The following is a 22715-nucleotide window of genomic DNA, read 5'->3' on the forward strand; positions in this document are numbered from 1 at the left end:
GATTTTTATGTCCTTCGACATGGGTGATGAGGTGTTCAGAAAAATAGGATTACCGCCATGCTTGGTTGAGACATGGGATGAAACTAACTGCTTGTGGTTATTTGTCCTGATGACAAATGCTGTGACGTTTGGTTGTTGAATGAAGACCATAGTTCGTTGTTGAATGAAGACCATAGTTCTTGGATTAACCAATTTAAAGTTGGATCTTTTCCAAGGATTTCACTTCACGTAGGACATCGCAGGTATGGTAGAATTACAGCTGTGGGAGGTGCAAAAAATGGTGAATTGGAACTGACAGACCATAGAGTAAGTGGTGATTTAAAGCACTTATCATACGATCCACAGACTGGAAAACTACAAACTCTATTCTGATCAGATTCCATTTCAATCTGCTATTTACAATGTGGAGACCCTGCTTCCGCTCACACAAACCAACAAAGCATTGAATTTGTGGAACTCTGGTATGGGCTCATGTTTTGATTGCTTTTTCTGTTCATGCTAGTTTTAGTTGTGGTGGCTTAACTATGCCTTATAGTAAGTCTCTTTTGAAGCTTTGATGTATGTGTTTAGGAAAGAAATTGGAGATCCTGGACTGAGCAATTTAAAGTTCCTTCCTTTGATATGGCTAACATGCTTATGGTACAAAGAAGACCTCTACGACGGCCTTTGAAAAATACTAATCATGTTCGTTGAGGAAGGGGTAGAATAACAATCAAGTTACTGTATCCTCCTTCATGCAGTTTTGAAGCCGCCATCATAGACCTGTTTTAAAAGAAAAGTGGCCATGATTGAAGCGTATCATGTTCGAGCTATGTAATTATCGGCTGGTTGTTGAATAACTCCATTGCAACGGTTGAGAAGTTGAAAATCAATAGGAAAAGCAAGAACTATATAATCCTCGAGATACATTGTATGCAATTCACCCTTAACCGAATATGGCAGCAAGATTTTTTTTTGGGAACGGCAAAATGTATGCTATGTTGTGTTATGTAATCCCGTCCACAATGTTGGTAGCAAACACCAGACTTTTGCGGCTCACAACGTTATATCTCCAATCCCACCCTCAAATCCCTCGAAGAAAAAAAAGGTATATGAGCTTGATAGCAAAGGGCAATGATCTGATGCCATAGTTGCATTAAGTACTTGGGGCGCTTGCAATTTTTTTGGCTTATTTATCTGTTTGGTCCCGAATGTATTTGTGGAGTGCCATTGTTGTCCCTGAATTATAAATTGTACAATTTTAGTACCTAGTATTCCTAATATGTGTGAAAATAAGTCCCTAGGCGAAACGACACCAATTCCAACCATTAAAATGAGGGGTATTTTGATTCAAACTTATCCCTTTCTTCAACCTTTGAAACCCTAGCCCTGCTTTCATCACAATTACCCCTTCCTTCAACTCCGGCAGACACTTAATGATTTTGAACTCGATCTGATCCTCTTCTCCTTCTTTGCCGCCTCCATCAAAACCCTACTTTTCCTCCCACTTTCAGGCTTCACCTAAAGGTACAGAAACATTAGCCAGAGATGAGGGTTTCTTTAAAAGTTAAATTATAAGATCTTGCTTTGAACTTTTTAGTGAACCAGTTAAACTATAGCTCTTAAAAGAAATGGAAGGGGTGTCCGAAATCTAATTCACCAGCTTTTCTTTTTTGAGATCCATGCCAGCCTAACAAATTGGGTTAAAAACCAGTTAAAATAAGATGAGAAGGCAAAGAAATAATCGTACGCATTGATTGAAGCTTTACCCATTTGGAGTCCTTTTGGTATTTAGCCATGGATTGGAGCCTTGCAAAATTTGGTTACCAACAATGGCAGACCAAGACGCCAACGAAGGAGTAAAACTTGAAAGGCATAGTGGCATCTGAATTCGCTTCCGCTCTTGTTTCTAGGACCCTTATCTTCTTTATTTCAAGCCCGGTTCCTAACCACCATATAAAGACCAGACCACCATGTACCACCATACCGCCTCCCCTAGAGCCGCTCTACCCGGCTTAGTATTCACTAGGTACTAACAAGTTTCATCGTCCTTTCATTCTTTAAATTTTCGGATGTATTCGCATAAGAGTGAACTTTTCCTCGTTATACTGGAGAGCGCGGATTACACTGCATTTTATGCTGATAGAACTTCTTCAGCACTTACTCTTTTTTCCTCAAGAACGTTGTTTTGTTAATCAGAGGGTCAAAGAACACTTGTGTCGGACCGTTTATCCACCATCTCTCCTAAAACCAATTGATGGTAGGAAGGGTTTCAATTAATTCTTTTATGGCATTCGACATCGCACCCGCAAGTCTGTTTTTAGAGCGGTCGCAGGGAGTGGCATTATGTAACCAAATCCATGGGGGCACTCCGGGCCCAACAATCCCTCCCTCACGATGACGCTCCCGCGACTCGAACCCATGACTTCCTGGCTCTGATACCACTTGTCGGACCGTTTATTCACCATCTCTCCAAAAACCAATTGGTGGTAGAAAGGGTTTCAATTAATTCTTTTATGGCATTTGACATCGCACCCGCAAGTCTGTTTTTAGAGCGGTCGCAGGGAGTGGCATTGTGTAACCAAATTCATGGGGACACTCCGGGCCCAACAACTTGCACTCATTTCCAGCAGTTACAGAACAGACTTTAAGCAAATAATGACAGTAACAAGCATCCAGAGGGAGGTAGTAGACATGTATCCCATACCCTTATTTAGGTGTTAAATATGCGATACGGTGGGTAAGTGATTTACTTAGAAGGGCACACATTCGCATCGTAATATATTTTTACAGGCTACGTTGCTGAAATGGCACGGCATTATAGCCACTAGCATTGACAACGGCAGATGGAACGTCGCCCTTGATTACGGCTGATTGGCTACTCGCCATTGCTATTCTTCTTCTTCTGATTCTTGTCCGGACCAGTTTTCTGTATTTCCCAATTCGAATTGAGTAGAAGTGTAGAAACCTTGGGAAGCTTCGGTTTTCATTATCCTGCATATATTGTGGGCCGGATCAGCCCATGGAGTTGGGCCCCAGGTATCGAGAAAGATGTAGTCCACTAAAAACGGTCCATCTTGTTTTCGGCCTGATTTTTCTAACCCAACTTTGTTACGCATACCGACTGGAGAAATTGACGGCACGTGGGGCCTACTCCTGGCTTTGATAATCTGAGTCGTTCAATAATTTTAAAAAAATCGAATGGGCTCATGAAAAATTAGCTCAATCCGATATGTTTATGTGTTCAATCCAATATTCTATTTTTTTCATTCAGATTTCAAATCCATGATAAAATAGAAGATTGGATCGAGCACCTTCACATATCGGATTGAGCTGATTTTTCTAAAGCCCGCTCAGATTTTTTTTAAAATCAGTGAATTGGAAAACGGTTAAGAAGAAAAGAAAGTCGAATCAAAAGTTTGATGTCTTTGGACGACCATTTGGGTTCACACATACTGACTTTTTATGAGCCAAAAAATACAAAAATATGCTTCCGTTTACATTTTTATCGACACTTTAGATTCAATTGCTTAAAAAGAAAAGGAACCTACAAGAATATTTAATTTTTCATAATATGTGTGAACCTACAAGAATATTTAATTTTATCGACACTTTAGCCGGAAAATTATGATACTCGTCTCTCTAATTTCTTAGTCCCTAGTGTTCATAATATGTGTGAAATAAGTCCCTAGGTGAGACGACGCCAATTTCAACCGTTAAAATGAGAGGTATTTTCATAAGTTTTGATACAAACTCATCCCTTTTTTCAATCTTTGAAACCCTACCCTTCTTTCATCGGAGTTACCCCTTCCTTCAACTTCGGCGGACACTTTGAGGATGTCGATTTCTAATCCTCCATCAAAACCCTAGTTTTTTCCCCCTAAAACCCTACAAATTATTTTCTACACATTTTATTTTCCTATAAATAGCCTCTTTGAGCTTCATTGTAAACTCTCTCCAACAAATCAAAGTCTATCTTTATTTGTTCTTAAATTTTTGTCTTACTAAACCAATTTTTGGGTTGTAATTAGGATTACGATGTATCGCTTGTTTCGATATATCGTTGAAGATTGATGGAAGAATCTCTTTCGTTTGTCTTCAATTGTAAATTAGAATCTCTCTTGCTCTTGTGTCGATTTCATTCATGAAGATCGGTATGACTTGCATCGCCGATTTTCTTTTATGTGTCAGTACACTTCTTTCTTACTACCAATTTCACATTTAACTTAGACTGTCATTTCACATCCGATGAAGTCTTGAAATTCAGCGAGAAACCACGAGTTCGCCTTTGGAGACGAGCCACATCGCCCTTATTATTTTGTTGTTGCCTTTATTTCCTTTCTCTATCAGGTGCTCTGAAGAAATAAAATATTGGTAAATAGACGCTTATATATTTCAGAAAAAGTTGACACGAACACATCATTTCCAATATACGAGTAAGTAAATCTGTATCGTTTAGGAATTTACGTACACGTCGGTGTGAACAACCCCACTTATGGCACAACTCAAACTTGGTAAAATTATGCAATACTCAGGGAGTACCGCCATGGTACTCCCTACATGGCGGTACTCCCTACCACTTCACAACCACACATTTATGTGAGGTTTACCACTAAGTGTACAAACTCCACAGGAATGTGTTGTTATAAAGTGGTCCAGAGTATCACGTGGCGGTACTCTCGGACTACCTAATAATTACTCATCAAACTTGCACGCTTCGTAGCGTAATAATTATATTCATCACGCGTTAAATTGATTAATGCTTTGATTAATGCTGCAAAAGATGTATGAACTTACCAGCCAAGCAATACTATAGTATTAACAATCAATCATTTTGAATTCTTTTTGTTATATAAATACCACGACACAATGACACATGTACAACTGCAATCACCTCTCTCTCTCTCTCTCTCTCTCTCTCTCTTTTGCAAAGACAATGGCAATTAAGCACATAGTCTCTCTCCTCCTTGTTTCACTTGCTATTTTCTTCCAAGGTAAAATCCACCATTCTTTTCTCCCGAGAGAGATCAAATTTGCGAGTGTAATGGCGTGTGTTCTATCATGGGTTATTTTCTTCATTTTTTGTTTTTATATTTCACTAATTAAAATAAATACTTATTTTCTGAATTAAAAATAATGTATTTTGAGAGAATGACCTCTCGTAAAGCAGAAAATAAGTTGCCAAGCCAAAAAAAAAAAAACAGAAAATAAGTATTTAAAAAATAAGAACCTTTATAGAACGGGGTTCGTTTGGATCCAGACAAACATTGTGTCTATGTGTCTGGATGCAGGCATAAAAAGTAAACACGATAATAAGACATTAGCAATGATAACTGAACGATTTATCGAGTTTATCCTTAATAATATTTTTGTCGTTTCAAAAAAATGATAAATGAACTGACCTAAATTCTCTAAAGCTGCGTTCCTGTAAATATTTTTGTCTAAAATTTATTTTGATATCTTTTACTTTTCGCAATTTTTTGTTTAGTTTTTCGTCGAAATTTTTAAGATTAATCATCCATCTCGACGAAAGGAATCACAAAAGTATAAACATGTAGACTTATATTGAAAAAAGTTCATATAAAACAACAATTTAGAAAGAAAAAAAAAAGGCAGCTGTTTGGTATTTTTCGTCTTTAGTAACTTTTTTTTTGCTTTTGATCATAGTTTTTACTTTTAAAATTTATCTCGTCAAGACAAATAATTAATCCAAAAAATATAACGCGAAGCTAACAAAAATTTTGAAAAAGACTAGCAAAAACCTAATTAAAGTTACAAGAACAGAGCTTAAGTCTATTTCTGATTGCCTAATCAAGGTTACTAATCTGACCCATGCACATTACTGACACATATGTAGGATCCGAAGTATCGGCGCGCGACACAATATTCACCCTCAAAAACCTTTGTAGCGACACAATTTGGCCCGGCACATTAGCAGGAAACAATGGTGCCGTCCTTGGCGGTGGTGGCTTCTCATTGGCCCCCGGTGCATCAAACCAGTTCCCAGCCCCAGCTGGTTGGTCGGGCCGGTTTTGGGGTCGAACAGGTTGCAAATTCGACGGATCGGGCAACGGAAAATGCAGTACAGGTGACTGCGGCAACAAGCTCAATTGCACCGGCAGCGGTGGCGTGCCGCCCGTCACCCTTGCGGAATTCACGATCGGCAGTGGGAGTAATCACTTCATGGATTTCTATGACGTAAGCCTGGTGGACGGGTATGGTACTCATGGACTTCAATGACGTGAACCTGGTTTAACAAAAATTGTTAATTTCTCATGAACGTGTTTTCACTTAACTTAAAAACTAGAGTAAAAAAAATGAAGTTGCTGCTTTTTTTTTTTTTTGATCCGCGAAGTTGCTGCTTTGAAAAGTATATTTTTCTACAAATTGCCTTCTCAAAATAATCAATGAAAATCACCTGCTTCGCTCTAATAATTTGATCATTAGGCCAACCCTAGGGTTTTTGTCTAATTAACTATCCATTGTTCTTCTTTTTTTTATCACCAAAGAAAGAATTCATATCATTAAAAATAATATAGAAAAGAAAACATCAACTGATACATCAGGGAGCATTATGCACAAACAGTAGTACCTCACATATCATTACACCTCACCTCATATTTTAATTTTAAAAAAAAAGAGAGTCCAAAAGCTTGTAAGATAGTACCAACAACACCCAAAATACTTGGGAAAATGACGGCTAAGGACGTTTTTTATAATTAGTACCTGCCAATAACATTTTCAGCATTAACAAATATTTTCAGCATGTTCTTGGTGGGTATTAATTATCAAAACAAGTCATGGGCCGTCATTTTTCCCAAAATACTTAGAGGGCCAGGCCCAAACCCAAAAGGGCCAAGCCCAGCCCAAAGCACACCACAGAGTTGTAGTTTGCCTAAACTTTGATGCTTTTATATTCAATTCCTTGCTCCATTCTATTAAAGTTCAAGGTTATTTTTTGTTAGGGAGCTCCTTGAAATGTGAACCAATAAAATTTCATTCTTATGTATTATATCACGTACCGTTGTGCAGGGATGCACTGCACCATCGCCAATTCCCTACTCGAATTAGCATGCGTTCGAGCTATAATGTTAATTATGTGGAATAACTAGTATCTAATTTCTCAACAGGTACAATGTGGGCATAGGAATACGTCCCTCGAATGGCAACGGAGATTGCAAGTATGCTGGGTGCGTTGCTGACTTAAATGCAAACTGCCCACCAGAACTAGAAGTGACCAGCGCAGGTTCTGGAGTCGCGTGCAAAAGCGCGTGCACGGCTTTTAATACGCCAGAATATTGTTGCACCAGTGATCACGCGACACCAGCTACGTGTCCACCGACACAATACTCAAAGTTGTTCAAGCGGGCTTGCCCCGATGCCTATAGCTATGCTTATGATGATGAGACGAGTACTTTTACTTGTTCCGTTGCGAATTATTTGATCACGTTTTGTCCATCAGGGACGCAATTGCTTCAAATGGAAAATACTGAGAATCATATTCTCAGCAGTATAATTTCTAACTACAGGTTGCTCCTTCAAAAACTCAGAAGTGGAGTCAAGCTCCTTTTTCGGGGGGCGATTAATGCGCCGATGCTCTAGCTAATTTTTACCTACAGCAAGACTCTTTGTTATGTTTTAATTTTCCTCCAAGCGACCTTGTGCAGCATTTGTTTGACGATTCGGCGGGGAAGAAATTCCCTAGGACTATGTATCCAATTTAAGTTGGTTTTATGAAGTACCCTTTTAACCAAAAACACACACACTCACTCTCTCTCTCTCTCTCTCTCTCTCTCTCTCTCTCTCTCTCTCTCTCTCTCTCTCTCTCTCTCTCCAATTTAAGTTGGTTTTATGAAGTGCCCTTTTAACCACACTCTATCTCTCTCTCTCTGCACCAATATATATATATATATATATTGGTTTTATGAAGTGCCCTTTTAACCACACTCTATCTCTCTCTCTCTGCACCAATATATATATATATATATATATATATATATATATATATATATATATATATATATATATATATATAGTTAGTCTCAAATGAGAAAGTCCTTATTTTAGTTAAAATGCGAACCTCTTCATTTCGCCCATTTTCCGATCGAATTTCGATGATCCAAGCCGCTCAATGTGTTCAGAACATGATTTTAAAAGTACCCGCGAGAAATCAGCAAAAAAATGACCGGGAAGGGCTTCATCCGAGCAGTTTTTGTTTGAACCGTTCGATAAAAAACAAACAAAAACTGCTCGGATGAATCCCTTCCCGGTCATTTTTTTGCTGATTTCTCGCGAGTACCCTTAAAATCACGTTCTGAACACATTGAACGGCTCGGATCATCGAAATTCAATCGGGAAAGGGAGGTCTGCATTTTATTAAAATGAGGTGGTTCTTACGGGAGACGGACTATATATATATATATATAATTTGGAGGCCCAAATAGTTGGACCAGTAAAGTTCGTGGTAGGGCCTCATAGTCTCTCAATTTGTCTAGCAGGCCCAAATAGTTCAATGCTATTCGATATGGACTCATAAATTGGGTCTAAATTTTGTAAGTATCCTGCAGGGGCCAATCGCATAATCAATGACTGAGATTCATTTTCAATTTAGACTGGTCACAGTTAAGTATTACTGGTCATAATTAATTTTCAATCCGGACTGTCCAAAAACACTTTGGATGCGCACAATTCGCCTTCGTAAAACCTTATTTACGGAATGGTCCGCAAATAAAATTTTCTCTTCATTTATATCATTTCCCCTCTCTTCTTTCACCATATTTTTGTGCCAATTCTCTCTCTCTCTCTCTCTCTCTCTCTCTCTCTCTCTCTCTCTCTCTCTCTCTCTCTCTCTCTCTCTCTCTTTTATGTATTGCCACTGGTAACACATTTGCTAAAATCAAAATTGTGTATTTATCTAATGAAGTTATTATAGTGCTCAAATGGAGTTGTAAAAAAGAAAAATAATTTTGTTATCCTGCTTGATTAGCTATAAACTAATCCTAAAATGGGCTTTAAAAAATAAATGGATATTCTTTACACACATGAAAATTACACTAAAGTCCGATAGAGAACAACTCAAGAAACAGTCATAAAAGAAAAAAAAAAAACTAACAACGAAAGGCTCCTATAAAAATAAATTAATAATCCATTGGTGCTTTCAACTCCTATAAAAATAAATTAATAATCCATTTGTGCTTTCGAAAAAATTTGAGTCACTGACCCCTTAATAGAAAGTGGACAATGGTGGTCAACTAGACTAGCCGTAGTTAGAAATGAATGAAAAAGAAAAATAGTGAACATTAGACACAGCCGAAAACAAGAAAAATCCGTTTTGAGTGAACCGCATCTTTCTCGACACCTTAGATTTAGTTGCTTTAAAAGACAAGGAACCTACCGGAATATTTAACTTTTATGAATTCTTATGTGATCATAGCCGGAAGTGAAATAATAATGCCAAAACTGTTTTTTGCGGGCGTCAAAACTTTAATACACAAAAGACTTGTATCATGTGCAATATACAAGATTTTTATGCATTGGAGTTTTAATACCAACAAAAACTGTTTCGGGATTATCACTACCTTAGTGGGAAAATGATACTCATCTCTCTAACTTTTTTTCTAGGGATATTCTTTCTCAAATTGTGTCATGCAAAAAGCACAAAATTTTTGCAAGAATTCTATTTCTATATTAGTTTTCTGCAAAATTAGATTATATTAATCAAATAATCGTACAAAAGAAAAATTTTAAGACAAATAAACGTGGTCGTATCGTATGTGGGGGTTTTAACCGGTTCGGTCGGAGCCTAACTCCATGGGCAGATCCGGGCCACAATACATGCCCGATAAAACAAAGTTGAAGCTTGGTCGAGGATTCTACACAACCCAAAGGAAAATGCAGAAAAACTGTTGAGAAAATGAGCAAAATTCTCTGGGTGTAATCTGGGTTCCAGCCCAAGAAGAAGAAGAAGAAGAAGAAGAAGAAGCAGCAGCACCTATGGCGAGTACCAAATTAACTGTAGCAAGGACCACGTTCGATCTGCCGTTCGAGATAACGGTGGAAATCCTATCGAGATTGCCAGTGAAATCCCTCTTGCGATTCAAGTCCGTATGCAAAACCTGGTATGATCTGATCGAAACCCCTCATTTCATTTCCAAACATCTTCTAACCCAATCCACTCGCAATCACACCCCTTTCCTAGAAACCTGTTTTAATCTTGTAACCCAAAACTATGAGATGTCGTTAATCTACAACGATGGGTTTAACAAGGGCTCTATCAATCTCGATTTCCCATTTTTGAATATAAAGTATTATCGTCGCATTTGGGAGTATGGTGGGGATAATCACTTTCTTATTGTGGGTATATGTAATGGTTTGGTTTGCATAAGTCTACCTTTGTTTCGATATCGCTTGATTCTATGCAATCCCTCCACCAGACAGTTTCAGGAGATTCCGAATTCCGAATGGAATGATGATAATTTGTTTGGTGCCCAGGTTAGTTTTGGGTTTGGCTTCCATCCCAGTGCTAATGATTACAAGTTGATTAGGATTGTGCTTTATTCTACTTCTATCAGGAAATTCAATATCCGAGCTGATCTGTATGTTATGAGCACTGATACTTGGATGGAAATTGATTTCAATAAGCTGTTGTTATTCTTGGGGGAGATGAATGAATTGGGGGAGTTCGTGAATATCAGTGGATCTTTTGCTACAGCCTTGAATGGAGTTTTCTATTGGCCTGCACGTGTAGTCCCAACTAATCAAGTGGTTGTTGTGTCCTTCGACATGGGTAATGAGGTGTTCAGAAGAATAAGAACACCTGAGTGTTTGCATTGGACTCAGAATCTAACTCACTGGCAATTTGCAGAATTAGATGATAAAATTGCTCTGGTTGTTTCTCCCGATGAAAGGGGCTTCGATGTGTGGGTGTTGAATGAAAACGAGAGTTGTTGGACTAACCATATTAAAGTTGGGGCTTTTCCGAGGATTGCAAGTGATATGGGATACGAGGTAGATGGTGATATTACAGTGGTGGGAGGTGGGAAAAATGGTGAATTGTAAGTGACTGAGCATAAATATTCTGGTGAGCTAAAGCTCTTTTCACATGATACAAAGACCCAGGAAACAATTGATCTTTATTGTGGTAAGCTTCCGTATGAATCTAGTGTTTATTTGTATGCGGGGACTCTACTTCCAGTCATGCATGCCAATAAAATCGTGCTCAACAAGTAGAACAAGAATAGGAAAGCACTTAATTTTGCGGCAGCAACTCAGATGTGACTTGTGAGTTCCTGTTTGGAATGCTTTCTTTGTTCATGGCTATTTTGGTTGCGGTTGCTTAACTATGCTCAAAGTAGCCTTTTTGGGAACCCTTTTGTTCCTAGAATCCAGTGTTTCATGTTTGAGCCTGGATGTACTTTCTTTTGAGTACGTAATACATGTTGACACTTGATGTATGTAATGTTGACAGTTACATTTCAGAGCCTATATTTCAACTTCCAATTGATATATCGTCGGGTGAGGCTAATGTTTTGGTATTTGTGCACCCATTGCTATTTTTTGGAGTACGAATGTGCAGGTCTTCTTTTCTCTTTGTCATGGATATGCGTTATATTGGTGGTACGTAAGGCTTCAGCCTTCACCATCATCAGTTCTTGATGAGGTTTTTTTGGGGGCTAAATTCTAAATTTTCTAGCTTTGGTGGGTACTAAAAGACAAAGGATCACTGCAACTCCTTCCAGTAATGAAACCAAAATACAAGACTAGTCTTTAATTTACAGTGATGGGTTTAATAGTATTGGCCATATCAATCTCCACCAGGCAGTTTCGAGAAATTCCAAATTTCGAATGGCAATGGTTGGATGAGATGGATTGCGCTTGTTTTGTAAAAATTGAGCTCTTATCATACGATCCGGAGACCTGGAAAACTACGGACTATATTCTGGTCGGATTCCATTTCAATCTGCTAGTTACAATGTGGAGACCCTGCTTCCAGTCACACAAACCAACCAAGGTACAAACCATTGAATTCGTGGAACTGACTCTGGTATGAGCTCATGTTTTGATTGCTTTTTCTGTTCATGCTAGTTTTAGTTGTGGTGGCTTAACCATGCCTTATAGTAGTCTCTTTTGAAGCTTGGATGTATGCGTTTTGGAAAAAATCGGAGATCCTGGACTGAGCAATTTAAAGTTCCTTTGATATGGCTAATATGGTTATGGTACAAAGAAGACCTCTTTGATGGCCTTTGAAAAATACTAACCATGTTCGTTGATTAAGGGGTAGAATAACAATCAAGTTACTGTATACTCACTCCTTCATGCAGTTTTGAAGCCGCCATCGTAGACCTGTTTTGAAAGAAAAGGGGCCATGATTGAAGTGGGTATCATGTTCGAGCTATGTAATTATTGGCTGGTGGTTGAATAACTCCATTGCAACAGTTGAGAAGTTGAAAATCAATAGGAAAAGCAAGAACATATTCCTCAAGATACATTGTTTGCAATTCAGCCTTAACCGAATATGACAGCAAGATATATGTATGCTATGTTGCGTTATGTAATCCCGTCCACAATGTTGGTAGCGAACACCAGACTTTTGGGGCTCACAATGTTATATCTCCAATCCTGCCCTCAAATCCCTCAAAGAAAAAAAAGGTATATGAGCTTGATAGCAAAGGGCAATGATCTGATGATAACCAAACAAGAGCTTGTTGCCTTTGGTGACACCTAATGTTGATGAATTCAACTGCCAAATGCTCGTCGTTATCCCATAGCTGCATAAGTACTTGGGGTGCTTGCAATTTTTTTGGCTTATTTATCTTTTTGGTCCCAAATATATTTGTGGAGTACCATTGTCATCTCCGAATCATAAATTGTACAATTTTAGTCCCTGGTGTTCATAATATGTGTGAAATAAGTCCCTAGGCGAGACTACATCAATTCCAAATGTTAAAATGAGGGGTATTTTCAGAAGTTTTGTTTTGATACAAACTTATCCCTTTCTTCAGCCTTTGGAACCCCTTCTTTCATCGCAGTTACCCCTTCAACTCAGGCAAACACTTGAGAATTTCGAACTCTAATCCTCTCTTCCTCCTTCACCTCCTCCATCAAAACCCTACTTTTCCTCCCCTAAAACCCACTTTCAGGCTTCGATCACCTGAAGGGACATAAACATTAGGCAGAGATGAGGGTTTTTTCAAGGGTTTGATTATAAGATCCTGCTTTTAACTTTTTATTGTAGAACCAGTTAAACTATTACTAGTTTTTCTGATAAGGCAGTTAAACCAGTAATCGAATCTCTTAAAAACATGGAAGGGGCATCCGGAATTTAATTCACTAGCTTTTCTTTTTTGAGATCCATGCCAACAAATTGGGTTAAAAATCAGTTAAAATGAGATGAGAAGGCAAAGAAACAAAATGATACGCATTGATTGATCTTTACCCATTAGGATGGCATTTACCCATGGATTGGAGCCTTGCAAAATTTGGTCGTTGCTTTGAATCGGAAATAGGTTTGAAGTTTGGTTACCTGCCAAGAAAAAAATTGAGGCCCAGCAATGGCAGACCAAGACGCCAATGAAGGAGTAAAACTTGAAAGGCAGGGTGGCATCCCAATTCGCTTCCGCCCTTGTTTCTAGGACCCTTCTTTATTTCAAGCCCGGTTCCTAACCACCCTGATTGAAGTCATCCAAATTTGGGTGTATCAACAAATTCTAACTCAAGGGTGTGCAAACTCGATAAATAAGATGTTTGATTCCCCTTGCTGGAGCGTGGATTACACTGCATTTTATGCTGATAGAAATTCTTCAGCACTACTCTTTTTTCCTCGAGAACGTTGTTTTGTTATTCAGAGGGTCAAAGAACACTTGCAGTCATTTCCAGCAGTTACAGAACAGACTAAGCAAATAATGACAGTAACAAGCATCCAGAGGGAAGTAGTGGACATGTATCCCATACCCTTATTTAGGTGTTAAATATGCGATACGGGTAAGTGATTTACTTAGAAGGGCACACTTTCACATCGTAATATATTTTTACAAGCTAGATTGCTGAAATAACACGGCATCATAGCCACTAGCATTGACAATGAAGTTAAACTGATGCATATTGATTATGCTTGAACTAAATCTTCTCTTTTGTTTCACGAATTTCAGTGCACCGTGATCTGACTGCACCCTTGTCCCATTATTTCATTTACGCCAGCCTAAATTCCTAGTTCCTACTTAACCGGCAATCAACACAGCAGTGATTGTAGCAACGTCTGCATCATCGAAGCCCCATTCACATAAATTCTGTGATTTCTAGTTCCTACAAGAAATGCAGTGACCGTTTTGTCTTTTGGTAGCCACCAAAGCTACAGAATTTAGAATTTACTAATAAAAAAACCCTCATCAAGAACTGATGATGGTGCAGCCTCATGTACCAATATACCTTCATATCCATGACAAACAAAGAGAAAAAAGAAAGACTTGCACATTCGTACTCCAAAAAATAGCAATGGGTGCACCAACACCAAAACATTAGCCTCACCTGATGATACATCGGTTGAAAGTTGAAACATAGGCTCGGAAATATGCTGGAGCATATATATCAAGCATCCTCAGCTTGGAACATGGGGTCAGCATCTGAGGTTTTCAAAGTCTTGGTAAAGATATCTGCTGAACCTCATGTGATTGATGCAACATTTTCTTTATTTTAACTCTTTGAATAATTTTTTGGTTGATTGACTTGAAAATAAGTATAATTAATTTTCTCATTTTATGTCTTTGGACTGGCATTTGGGTTTAAATACTATAGAGAGAAGTGTGACACTCATTGTGGTTGGCTGGAATGAGAAAATGGTTTTGAACCTCGTCATCCCATATATACAAAGTAATTATCTGGCCAAATCCATGTAAGTAGCAATCTCATTACTTCATCCTTTAACTAGTACACTCTACTCAATCTTGCTCTTTACTTTTTCATTCAACTTTTAATCACCCATGCTTTGGACAAAGAAGAACTGTGTGATTGATTGGGAATTTCGGGGTGTTATGGCCTTTGTAAAATTCATAGCGCCGGCCGGGAAGAGGTAGAAGAGCAACCAAGAAATTTACAAACTCACAATGCCTTTTTCTGTTCCAAGCGACAAAGCATGAGACAAGACTAAGCAGTAGTAGTACCACAACTTCAGAAGGTTTTAGCTCCTCTTCCCCACAGCTTGTAGTAGTATGATTAACTTAAGGAAGTAGTAGGACACGCCCCCAATCATGGCATACTGCAGCTTTTCAGGACCTTCGACGCCAGAGAAATCATCGTCGTTAAGAGCGTGTGGATCCTCCAGCCAACCATCCCAAGTTACTGTATCCTCCTTTGTGCAATTTCGAAACCGCCATCATAGACCTGTTTGAGCAACAACAGAGACATCAGAAATTTTCTACATGTTTCAGTTTGAATGAACACCAATGCAACAGTCTCAACATTATAAACACAAAAGGAATAACTATAACTCCATAGCTAGGAAAACACAGAAGAGAATTCTGCCTTCTGTAATGGCATACATGAGCTCGATTGCATACATGAGCTTGAGTGAAAATAGCAATATGATCTGATGACAACCAAACAAGAGCTTGGTGCCTTTAGGAACACCAGTTTTTTTTTTTTTTTTGGGGGAAGTTAATTCTTATTGAAGAAAAAATACCAAAAAACAAAAAGGCCAATGGTATAAACTTGAGAGCCTAACCACACAAACTACCGGAATTGAACATACAAACAACTGAAACCAAACATAAAAAAGTCCACAACAAACACCAGAACTAAGATCCAAAGTCTAACTTCCAACATCTAGGAATCTGCTATACATACCCCTATGGTCTCCAAGCAGCCATACTATTCCTCAGGTCCTAGCAATTCTGGATAAACCCATTTAGCATCAATCCCAAAATTCTGCTATTTGTCTCTCCTGATATGTGATCGATGAACTGAACCAGGGACTGGGGGAGCCTTTGCCACCCCACATGTACTCAAAAGGCAGTCGTAAGTAATGAATGTAGGTAAATTGCACACCGTCTTCATAACGAAGCATGTTACTATGGCCTCCCCTATTGACCCACCGTTAAGTGTCAACTAACTCGTTTTAATCTCTATTTTATTCTAGAATTTAAGTTCATTTTACAGAGTATAAGGATGCATTTGCAAATCCAAACAACTCTTCAAAAGGAAAATCCCAACTCTTGGAAGGAAGAACTTAATTGTTTGCTTTGCTTTTGGAGTTTGGAAAAATGCTCAGTTAAATTATTGTATAATAAAAAATGAAATGAAGAGGCACAACGAAATGATCAAAAGGGTGAGGCATAAATGAACACACAAATACAGGAGAGCATCCGGAGTGAGCAAGAACGAGATTGGCAGCTCCTTCCCCTCTATAAAATCCAATCGTCCGCATCTTTTCGCTCTAACGCCACCTCCATCCACTGCAAGGATTTAGAAATGCACATCTAAATGCATTATACTCCTAGACGTATACATTCACATATACCAGTTCCTGTTTGCTTGCAGATTTCTAAGAATTTACCGTTGGAATTGCAACAAAAGCCAATAACAGTGAAAGCACATCAAGGAATTATGTTTCATCAAAGTGAACTCTCGTGTTTCTAACCCAGTTAACAAGAATAAGAACACCAACCAACTGGCGGCCCAAACCAAGAACCACAGATTACTTTTGAATCATGTATACCTTTTTGAATCATGTATACCTGAAAATCAAAACATATATATGTCAATGAAATCTTTATGGATGGAACTCATGGAATCACTTCGTACCGCCTTCTTGTGCCTCTCTTATTCTTTAACAATCCTTATAATGTTTAAAGGGATTACCTTTTTTAGTCTCCTGCCAATTCGGACTAGAAAAACTCAGTAAAAAACAAATCAAACATATTTGTTGCATCACATGCGCCTCAGGCGCAATTCGAGTGCGCCCTAGGCGCATTTAAGTTGCGCCCGGGTGCATCCTCATTTTCTCTCTTCTTGTAAAACAAAAAATGTGCCTCAAGCGCAATTGAACGTGCCCCAAGCACATCCTTATTTCTCGATCTCATCTCATAATGTGCCTTAGGCGCATTTGAATTGCTCCTCGGGAGCATTCACTTTTTTCTCTTTTGATGTAATGAACCCTTGAATTTCATGCCAACATGCTCGAAAGTGCAAAAAAGTTTTAATTGTGAACTCCATTATTCTGGATCAAAAAGATAATTAAATAAACAAAAACTCTAGAGGTCATGGTTTCTTGTATCAACCCATATTTATTTGTCTATGAGACAAATCTTGAACAAAAAATTTGGGCCTCAAGGCACTTTCAAAATGAAACAAAACAATTTAATTTCTACGTATGACATCCATGGGCTTATAGATTTCTAGCATTTGAGGGTGTGATTGATCTCCAGAAGCAAAACCATGGATCAATCCTTTGGCTTCAACGCAGCTCCACCTCGGCTTCTTCATCAAATCGTTGTCGTTCATACATCTCTCTGTAGTTCTTCAACAGAGTTCTACTCCATCCCACCTCTCAACAACAGCTTGAACAGTACTAAAAGTGTAATAGCTAGCATTACCGGGTTCCAAATCCAAGAGCCTTTTTGCTGCATCTTCCCCCAATTTTTCGGTTCCCATGAATTTCTTTCTCCATGTCCCCGCACTTTGCATAAATATCCAACAATGAAGTTTGGAGAACACTGTGATAAAGTACATTTTGAATAGCAAAACCATGCAATTTTTCGCCTTGAAAACTATTACCATTCTCCCCAGAAACTAAAAATACTCAAGTTTAATGTGTCATTGCAAGGCCTTACTTCATCTTGCATTTTGTTGATGCACTTGTCAACTTCCATGATATCCTGTCTTGAAATGCGCTGAAAAGGCTTAACTGAAATTTATCAACTGCCTTGAAGCTTCATTGTAGCTGTTAAGAATATCCAGAATTTGGTGTTGATTAAGCGTCTGCGTCTCCTATAAATCTCACTCTGCAATGGTGTTGTTTTGAAGGCGACTTACATGGGAGTAGTAGCTTAATCGAGCTTGGTTTGAACCTCTAACGAACTTCAAAAAGTGAAGGTTTTACTCTCCCTCTTTTCTTCTCTATTTTTTTGTTCATAACAATTATGTATGTAAAAGGAAAACCAGAAGTTCCCACAAAAACGTATCTTCAAGAGCTCTGAAAGCGATCATTTCCTTTCTAAGAACCTAAATCTCTAGCAAAAACCAGTAACATGCAAAATAGTTGACAATTGCCTGAATTTAAACATATGAGTAGCAAGAAATTTCTCAAAGGAGTTTTAATCAAGCCGAACACACAAAGTAGTCCAAACTGAAAACAATCATTTTCCTTTCTAAGAACCTAAATGTCAAGCAAAAACCAGTAATACACAAAGTAGTTGACAATTGCCTCAATATAAACATGCAATGGTCAGAGATCATCAACAAATTACGGTAAAATTCAAGTGACCATGAAATCTCTCATATAAACAAAACACAATTGTGGTGAAATCTATACAAAATCGAAATTAGCTTACTGGTTATCAGTTAGGGTTGAAGGATGGAAGATTAAGAATCCAGAAGGTCCTCCGTCTTCCTTTCCTGCTGAACAACTTCACCGAAGGGGATGGTCATCCCTTTGTCGGAGTGATTTGTTCTTTGGTATGATGGGTTTGATACAGTGTGGGCAAATCCATTTTCATAAGAACAAATCCACTTTGATCATCTCCGATCATGTATCAATCAGCATTCGGTTCAATTGATCCTTGACATTTTGTATCTTCTTGAAAAGCTCAACAGCTTGGACAATTTCGATCATGGAGATGAATTGAAACGAGATCACAATTTGACGAATTCCCGCTGCAGTTCCTATAATGCACGCTTGCGACGTCGGAATAAAAGCAGGCGACGTCGTTTCTGTCGAAATGGGTTTGATACAGTGTTGCGAAGTTTATTTTCACAGAAAAAATTTCACAATTATCGTCTTCGATCGTATGTAAATCAGTATTCAATTCAATGATATTTATCGAGGTTTATAGCCTTCAAAATATCTGAAACATGAACAATTGTGATCACACAAAAAAACCAGAATGAGCTCACAATTTGTCAAATTCTCGTTTTCAACTGACTTTTCAGGCTGAAGATGCGAAGTAGTAATGAGTTTGGGCGACGCCGTTTTAGGCAGAGGCTCGCGTCTGTCACCCACGAGTTTCTAACGAGCTCGAGGACGTGCTAACCCAACACCAGACGTCGTCCCCATTTGATTTCCCCCAAGATATATATATATATATATGTATATATATCTCTCTCTCTCTCTCTAATGAGCTCGACGACGTGCTAACCCAACACCAGAAGTCGTCTCCCTTTGATTTCCCCCAAGATATCTCTCTCTCTCTTTCTCTCTCTCTCTCTCTACATCATTGTATTTCACTGAATCTTCGTTCGCATACGGGCGTCAATCCTCTACAACCTGATTGCCTCATATTATCAGGTATGCAAAAGCGATTTCATGATTTCGTGTTACCTAATGTAATTTAGGACGATCTGCTTGGTTTTTTTTTTTGGGTTGTGATTTTTGTTGAAAAGTACAAGCAGCCCATGTATCAAGGGAATATAGACTGCGATAGGAAGGTGTTATGAGCAGCTAAGTACGAAATTGCAGAGAAACAATAGTGAAAGAGAAGAGTGAAAACAGAAGAGAAATTAATAGAAGCGGAGAAGAAAGAGACGGTCTGTTGTTATTAATCAAGAAACATTACAGGGGAACTCTCGTCCCAATTCTCAACATTACAATTCAATGTTATGGAGGTATGGAGGAGGATTTGGGTCGGAACGAACAAGGCGTTCCCTCAACTATAGCGAGTTTTGCTATGTCGAACGAATTGGTCTTTCGGGCATTTAGTTTGATGGAAGGAGTCTATTGACTTGACCATTCAAGATAGGTGCAATAATAGTAGTCATGCAGTGTGCTCGTCAAATGAAGAGTTTTGGGGTTGTGTGGTGGTGGTCTCGGACTAGGCATAAGATAGTTCTTAGCTTTGTTAGGAATTTGATGCCGTTGTCCTTGTCCTATTAATCTTTGTAACAATTTCAGAGATTAATGAAATTTCTTTTGCCTTTCAAAAAAAAAATGAATAGTGTCGGGCATGGGAGATTTCTTTTGTTTATGGGAGTCCAGAGGTGAGTAACAAAGAGGAAGTTTGGGATCACATTCATGGTATAAGTGCTGGGATTCATAGGCCTTGGTCTTGTATTTGAGTCAATGTGGACATCTGAGGAGGAATGTAGGGATATTATCCAGCAACAGTGGTCCATTCAAAGCTCTGGATAAAACACAACAAAATTAGCCCAGAAGTTGAGGAAGTGCTAGGTCAAGTTGAGGGCTTGGCATAAGGAGAAGTTTCAAGGTATGGAGAGCAAGAAGAGATGCTTAAATTGCGCATTGCCGAGATTCAAACAGTCCACGCTCAGGAGAATTGAGAAGAGGAAGAAAACCTCATCAACTCCTCAAACCTCCTTTGGGAGAAAGAGGAGTTATATTGGCACCAAAGGTCACGTCACGGCGTAATTACCTCAGATTTGGTGATAATAATCCGAGATTCTTCCATACAAATTTGCTTATCCGTGTCAATTACTCAGCTATGATTTGAGCTTGACTTGGCATACGCCTCTTGAAATAAAGCATGTCTATGATTGCCTATCATGTGTAGCATGGCTCAACTTTGGCTTTGTTTGGAACTCATAGAAAAAAAGGAAAGAAAAGAAAGGAAAATGAGAGAAAAATGGGAGGAAAAATTTACTATTCACTACAATTGAAATTTTAATTTTCTTCACTCTTTCTCTTCCAACCAAACAATGGACGGGAAATTTTTTTAATTTTCTTTTCTTTTCCTTTCCTTTCCATGGGCTCCAAACTGATCCTAAGTTTGAAGTAGCCCGAAGTTCCAATAACTTGTTGATTTAAAGTTTACCCGAGTCTCAAACTTCTCTTGGTTTACACAATCTGTCATCTAAGTCTATGGTCTTTATCTTGTCGTTTAGTCTTTGTTGTAAGAAGAAGTAGTAAATCTTTCCTTAGTTATGTTTTTGAAATCATTGAACATTGTCCCTACCGCTACTGAATGATTGATGATTTACTGTTGCCTTTTAATTGAACTTGTTCTTTTGGTTTGGATTTGTGACATTTGATGTCTTTGGCATATTTGCAGTTCATGGAGACGGTTTGCGTATTGGGGAACAGATACTCAGAAGTGATTGCACTCCAAGACATTGCAATGTATGGTGCGCTTTGTGTGCTTGCAAGTTTTGACAGAACAAAGCTCAAGGCAACTATACCATGTCTATTACTATTGCATAGTTCCTATGTAATATTGTAGTGTGAGCCGCACTTTTCAAAAAACTATCAAAATTATGATAGTATATATTTATGCTCCTAGTATTTGCTTCGGTGGATAAGTTCCTATTTCGTGGACAATGCTAACAAAATGATATCTGTCCATAGCTATTTAATTTCCTCCAGTACTTTAGGATTTGCATCGTTGTGAACTTTCTTGTAATTTGTTTGTAAAAAACCAAAATTGTCGTAAAGAAATAGGAAAGATCAAGAGAGGAAAAAAAACTAGGAATTAGACTGCCAATGGACTGAGAGAGAAACACCTCGCAATCGAATTGGTTAAAATTTTCCACCTCACTTCAGTCTCGAACACGCCAAAAAGAGAGAGATTATTCCTAGGAATAAAAGAACAAACCTCCCTAGCTTCGTTTTAAGGGATCATCTAGACCCTTTTTTATTTTTTGTAAAAGAGGAACAACTCTGCAGCCAAGCCACTATTGGACCCGACTGCACAATCCAAACCTCGGGAGAGACTAGCACAGTAACCCACCGCCATGGCCCCCCACTTAAATCATGGTTTGCCTTCAGGGAGAATCGAACCCTGCTATGTTGCAAGCGCATGTTCGCCCTTATCATGTTGACAACCCATGGGTGGGTATCATCTAGACCCCTTATACTTCCACAAGCATCATTTAACCTTGGAGGCCTTCCTACTCCGAAGAAACAAAGTGCCCAACAGAAGTGAGAACATCTTCACAGAAACCAGAATCATCCCCAATGGGAAAAAGTCGTTAACCGATTTATCCAAATTCATGGGGCAGACTTTTGGCTTTCTGATTAGAAATAGTTGCTTTATCAGTTTTAATCTTTAGGTGGCAGTTATATTTATCCTTGGTGATACCTACCACCAAATTTGGCTTCTAATGTTGTTAGTGGAGTTGCTTGGTTTTTTTTTTTTTACTAATGGTTCCAAATGCTATAGTTATTAGTTACAAAAGCTGTTTTTTCCCATCAGCTTAATTTCTTGTGATGACGGATTAGGCTCTATGGGAAAGTGGAAGCCTACTGCAGTTGTGTGGAGGTGAGTGGAGGAGTATGATAAACCAAGTAGGATTTGAACCTGGTGATTCAGGTGATTCTGGGATACAAGATTGGTAGAGAGAGGTTGACATCAAGACAAAGGAAGGTTCTGGTGGTGATGAGAGCCTCTAGCCTAGGGGTAGGAGGAGTTCGGTATGTTGGAGGAAACAGAGGTAGGACATTCATGAATGCTTTTATTTGGCATGTGTTTGGGTTGTTTAGAGGGCAGCTTGAAGCCTCTGCCAGGCCCGACTTTTGTAATCAAAGAACGGCAGTAATACAGCGAACTTCGTTTTGGAATTCACCTATGTTCCAGAAT

General features: G+C 38.6%; 2 protein-coding genes and 1 long non-coding RNA gene across 4 annotated transcripts; all 3 read left to right on the forward strand.

The window, feature by feature from the left end:
* The first annotated feature begins 4856 nt into the window (after positions 1-4856).
* On the forward strand, positions 4857-7736 carry LOC131326008 (pathogenesis-related thaumatin-like protein 3.5). Its single transcript, XM_058358550.1, has 3 exons — positions 4857-4973; positions 5837-6194; positions 7110-7736. The coding sequence occupies exons 1-3, from the start codon at positions 4916-4918 to the stop codon at positions 7579-7581; spliced, it is 888 nt and encodes a 295-aa protein (XP_058214533.1). The 5' UTR covers positions 4857-4915; the 3' UTR covers positions 7582-7736.
* Positions 7737-9783: 2047 nt separating this feature from the next.
* On the forward strand, positions 9784-12303 carry LOC131326013 (putative F-box protein At1g59675). Of its 2 annotated transcripts, none has more exons than XM_058358557.1 (2): positions 9784-10097; positions 11797-12303. In XM_058358557.1, exons 1-2 carry the CDS (start codon positions 9973-9975, stop codon positions 12026-12028), a joined length of 357 nt encoding a protein of 118 aa, XP_058214540.1. In that variant the 5' UTR covers positions 9784-9972; the 3' UTR covers positions 12029-12303. The 2 variants fall into 2 exon arrangements, with proteins under 2 accessions (XP_058214540.1, XP_058214539.1); XM_058358556.1 differs by lacking the exon at positions 11797-12303 and adding an exon at positions 10551-11484 and having other exon boundaries at positions 9816-10097.
* A 6952-nt stretch (positions 12304-19255) lies between these two features.
* LOC131326016 (uncharacterized) lies at positions 19256-21514 on the forward strand. The gene is made up of 2 exons (XR_009199898.1): positions 19256-19474; positions 21192-21514. It is a non-coding gene; the product is annotated as an uncharacterized LOC131326016 (long non-coding RNA).
* Positions 21515-22715: the final 1201 nt, after the last annotated feature.

This window comes from Rhododendron vialii, chromosome 5a, assembly GCF_030253575.1.
Source record: "Rhododendron vialii isolate Sample 1 chromosome 5a, ASM3025357v1".
NCBI classification, from domain to species: domain Eukaryota; kingdom Viridiplantae; phylum Streptophyta; class Magnoliopsida; order Ericales; family Ericaceae; genus Rhododendron; species Rhododendron vialii.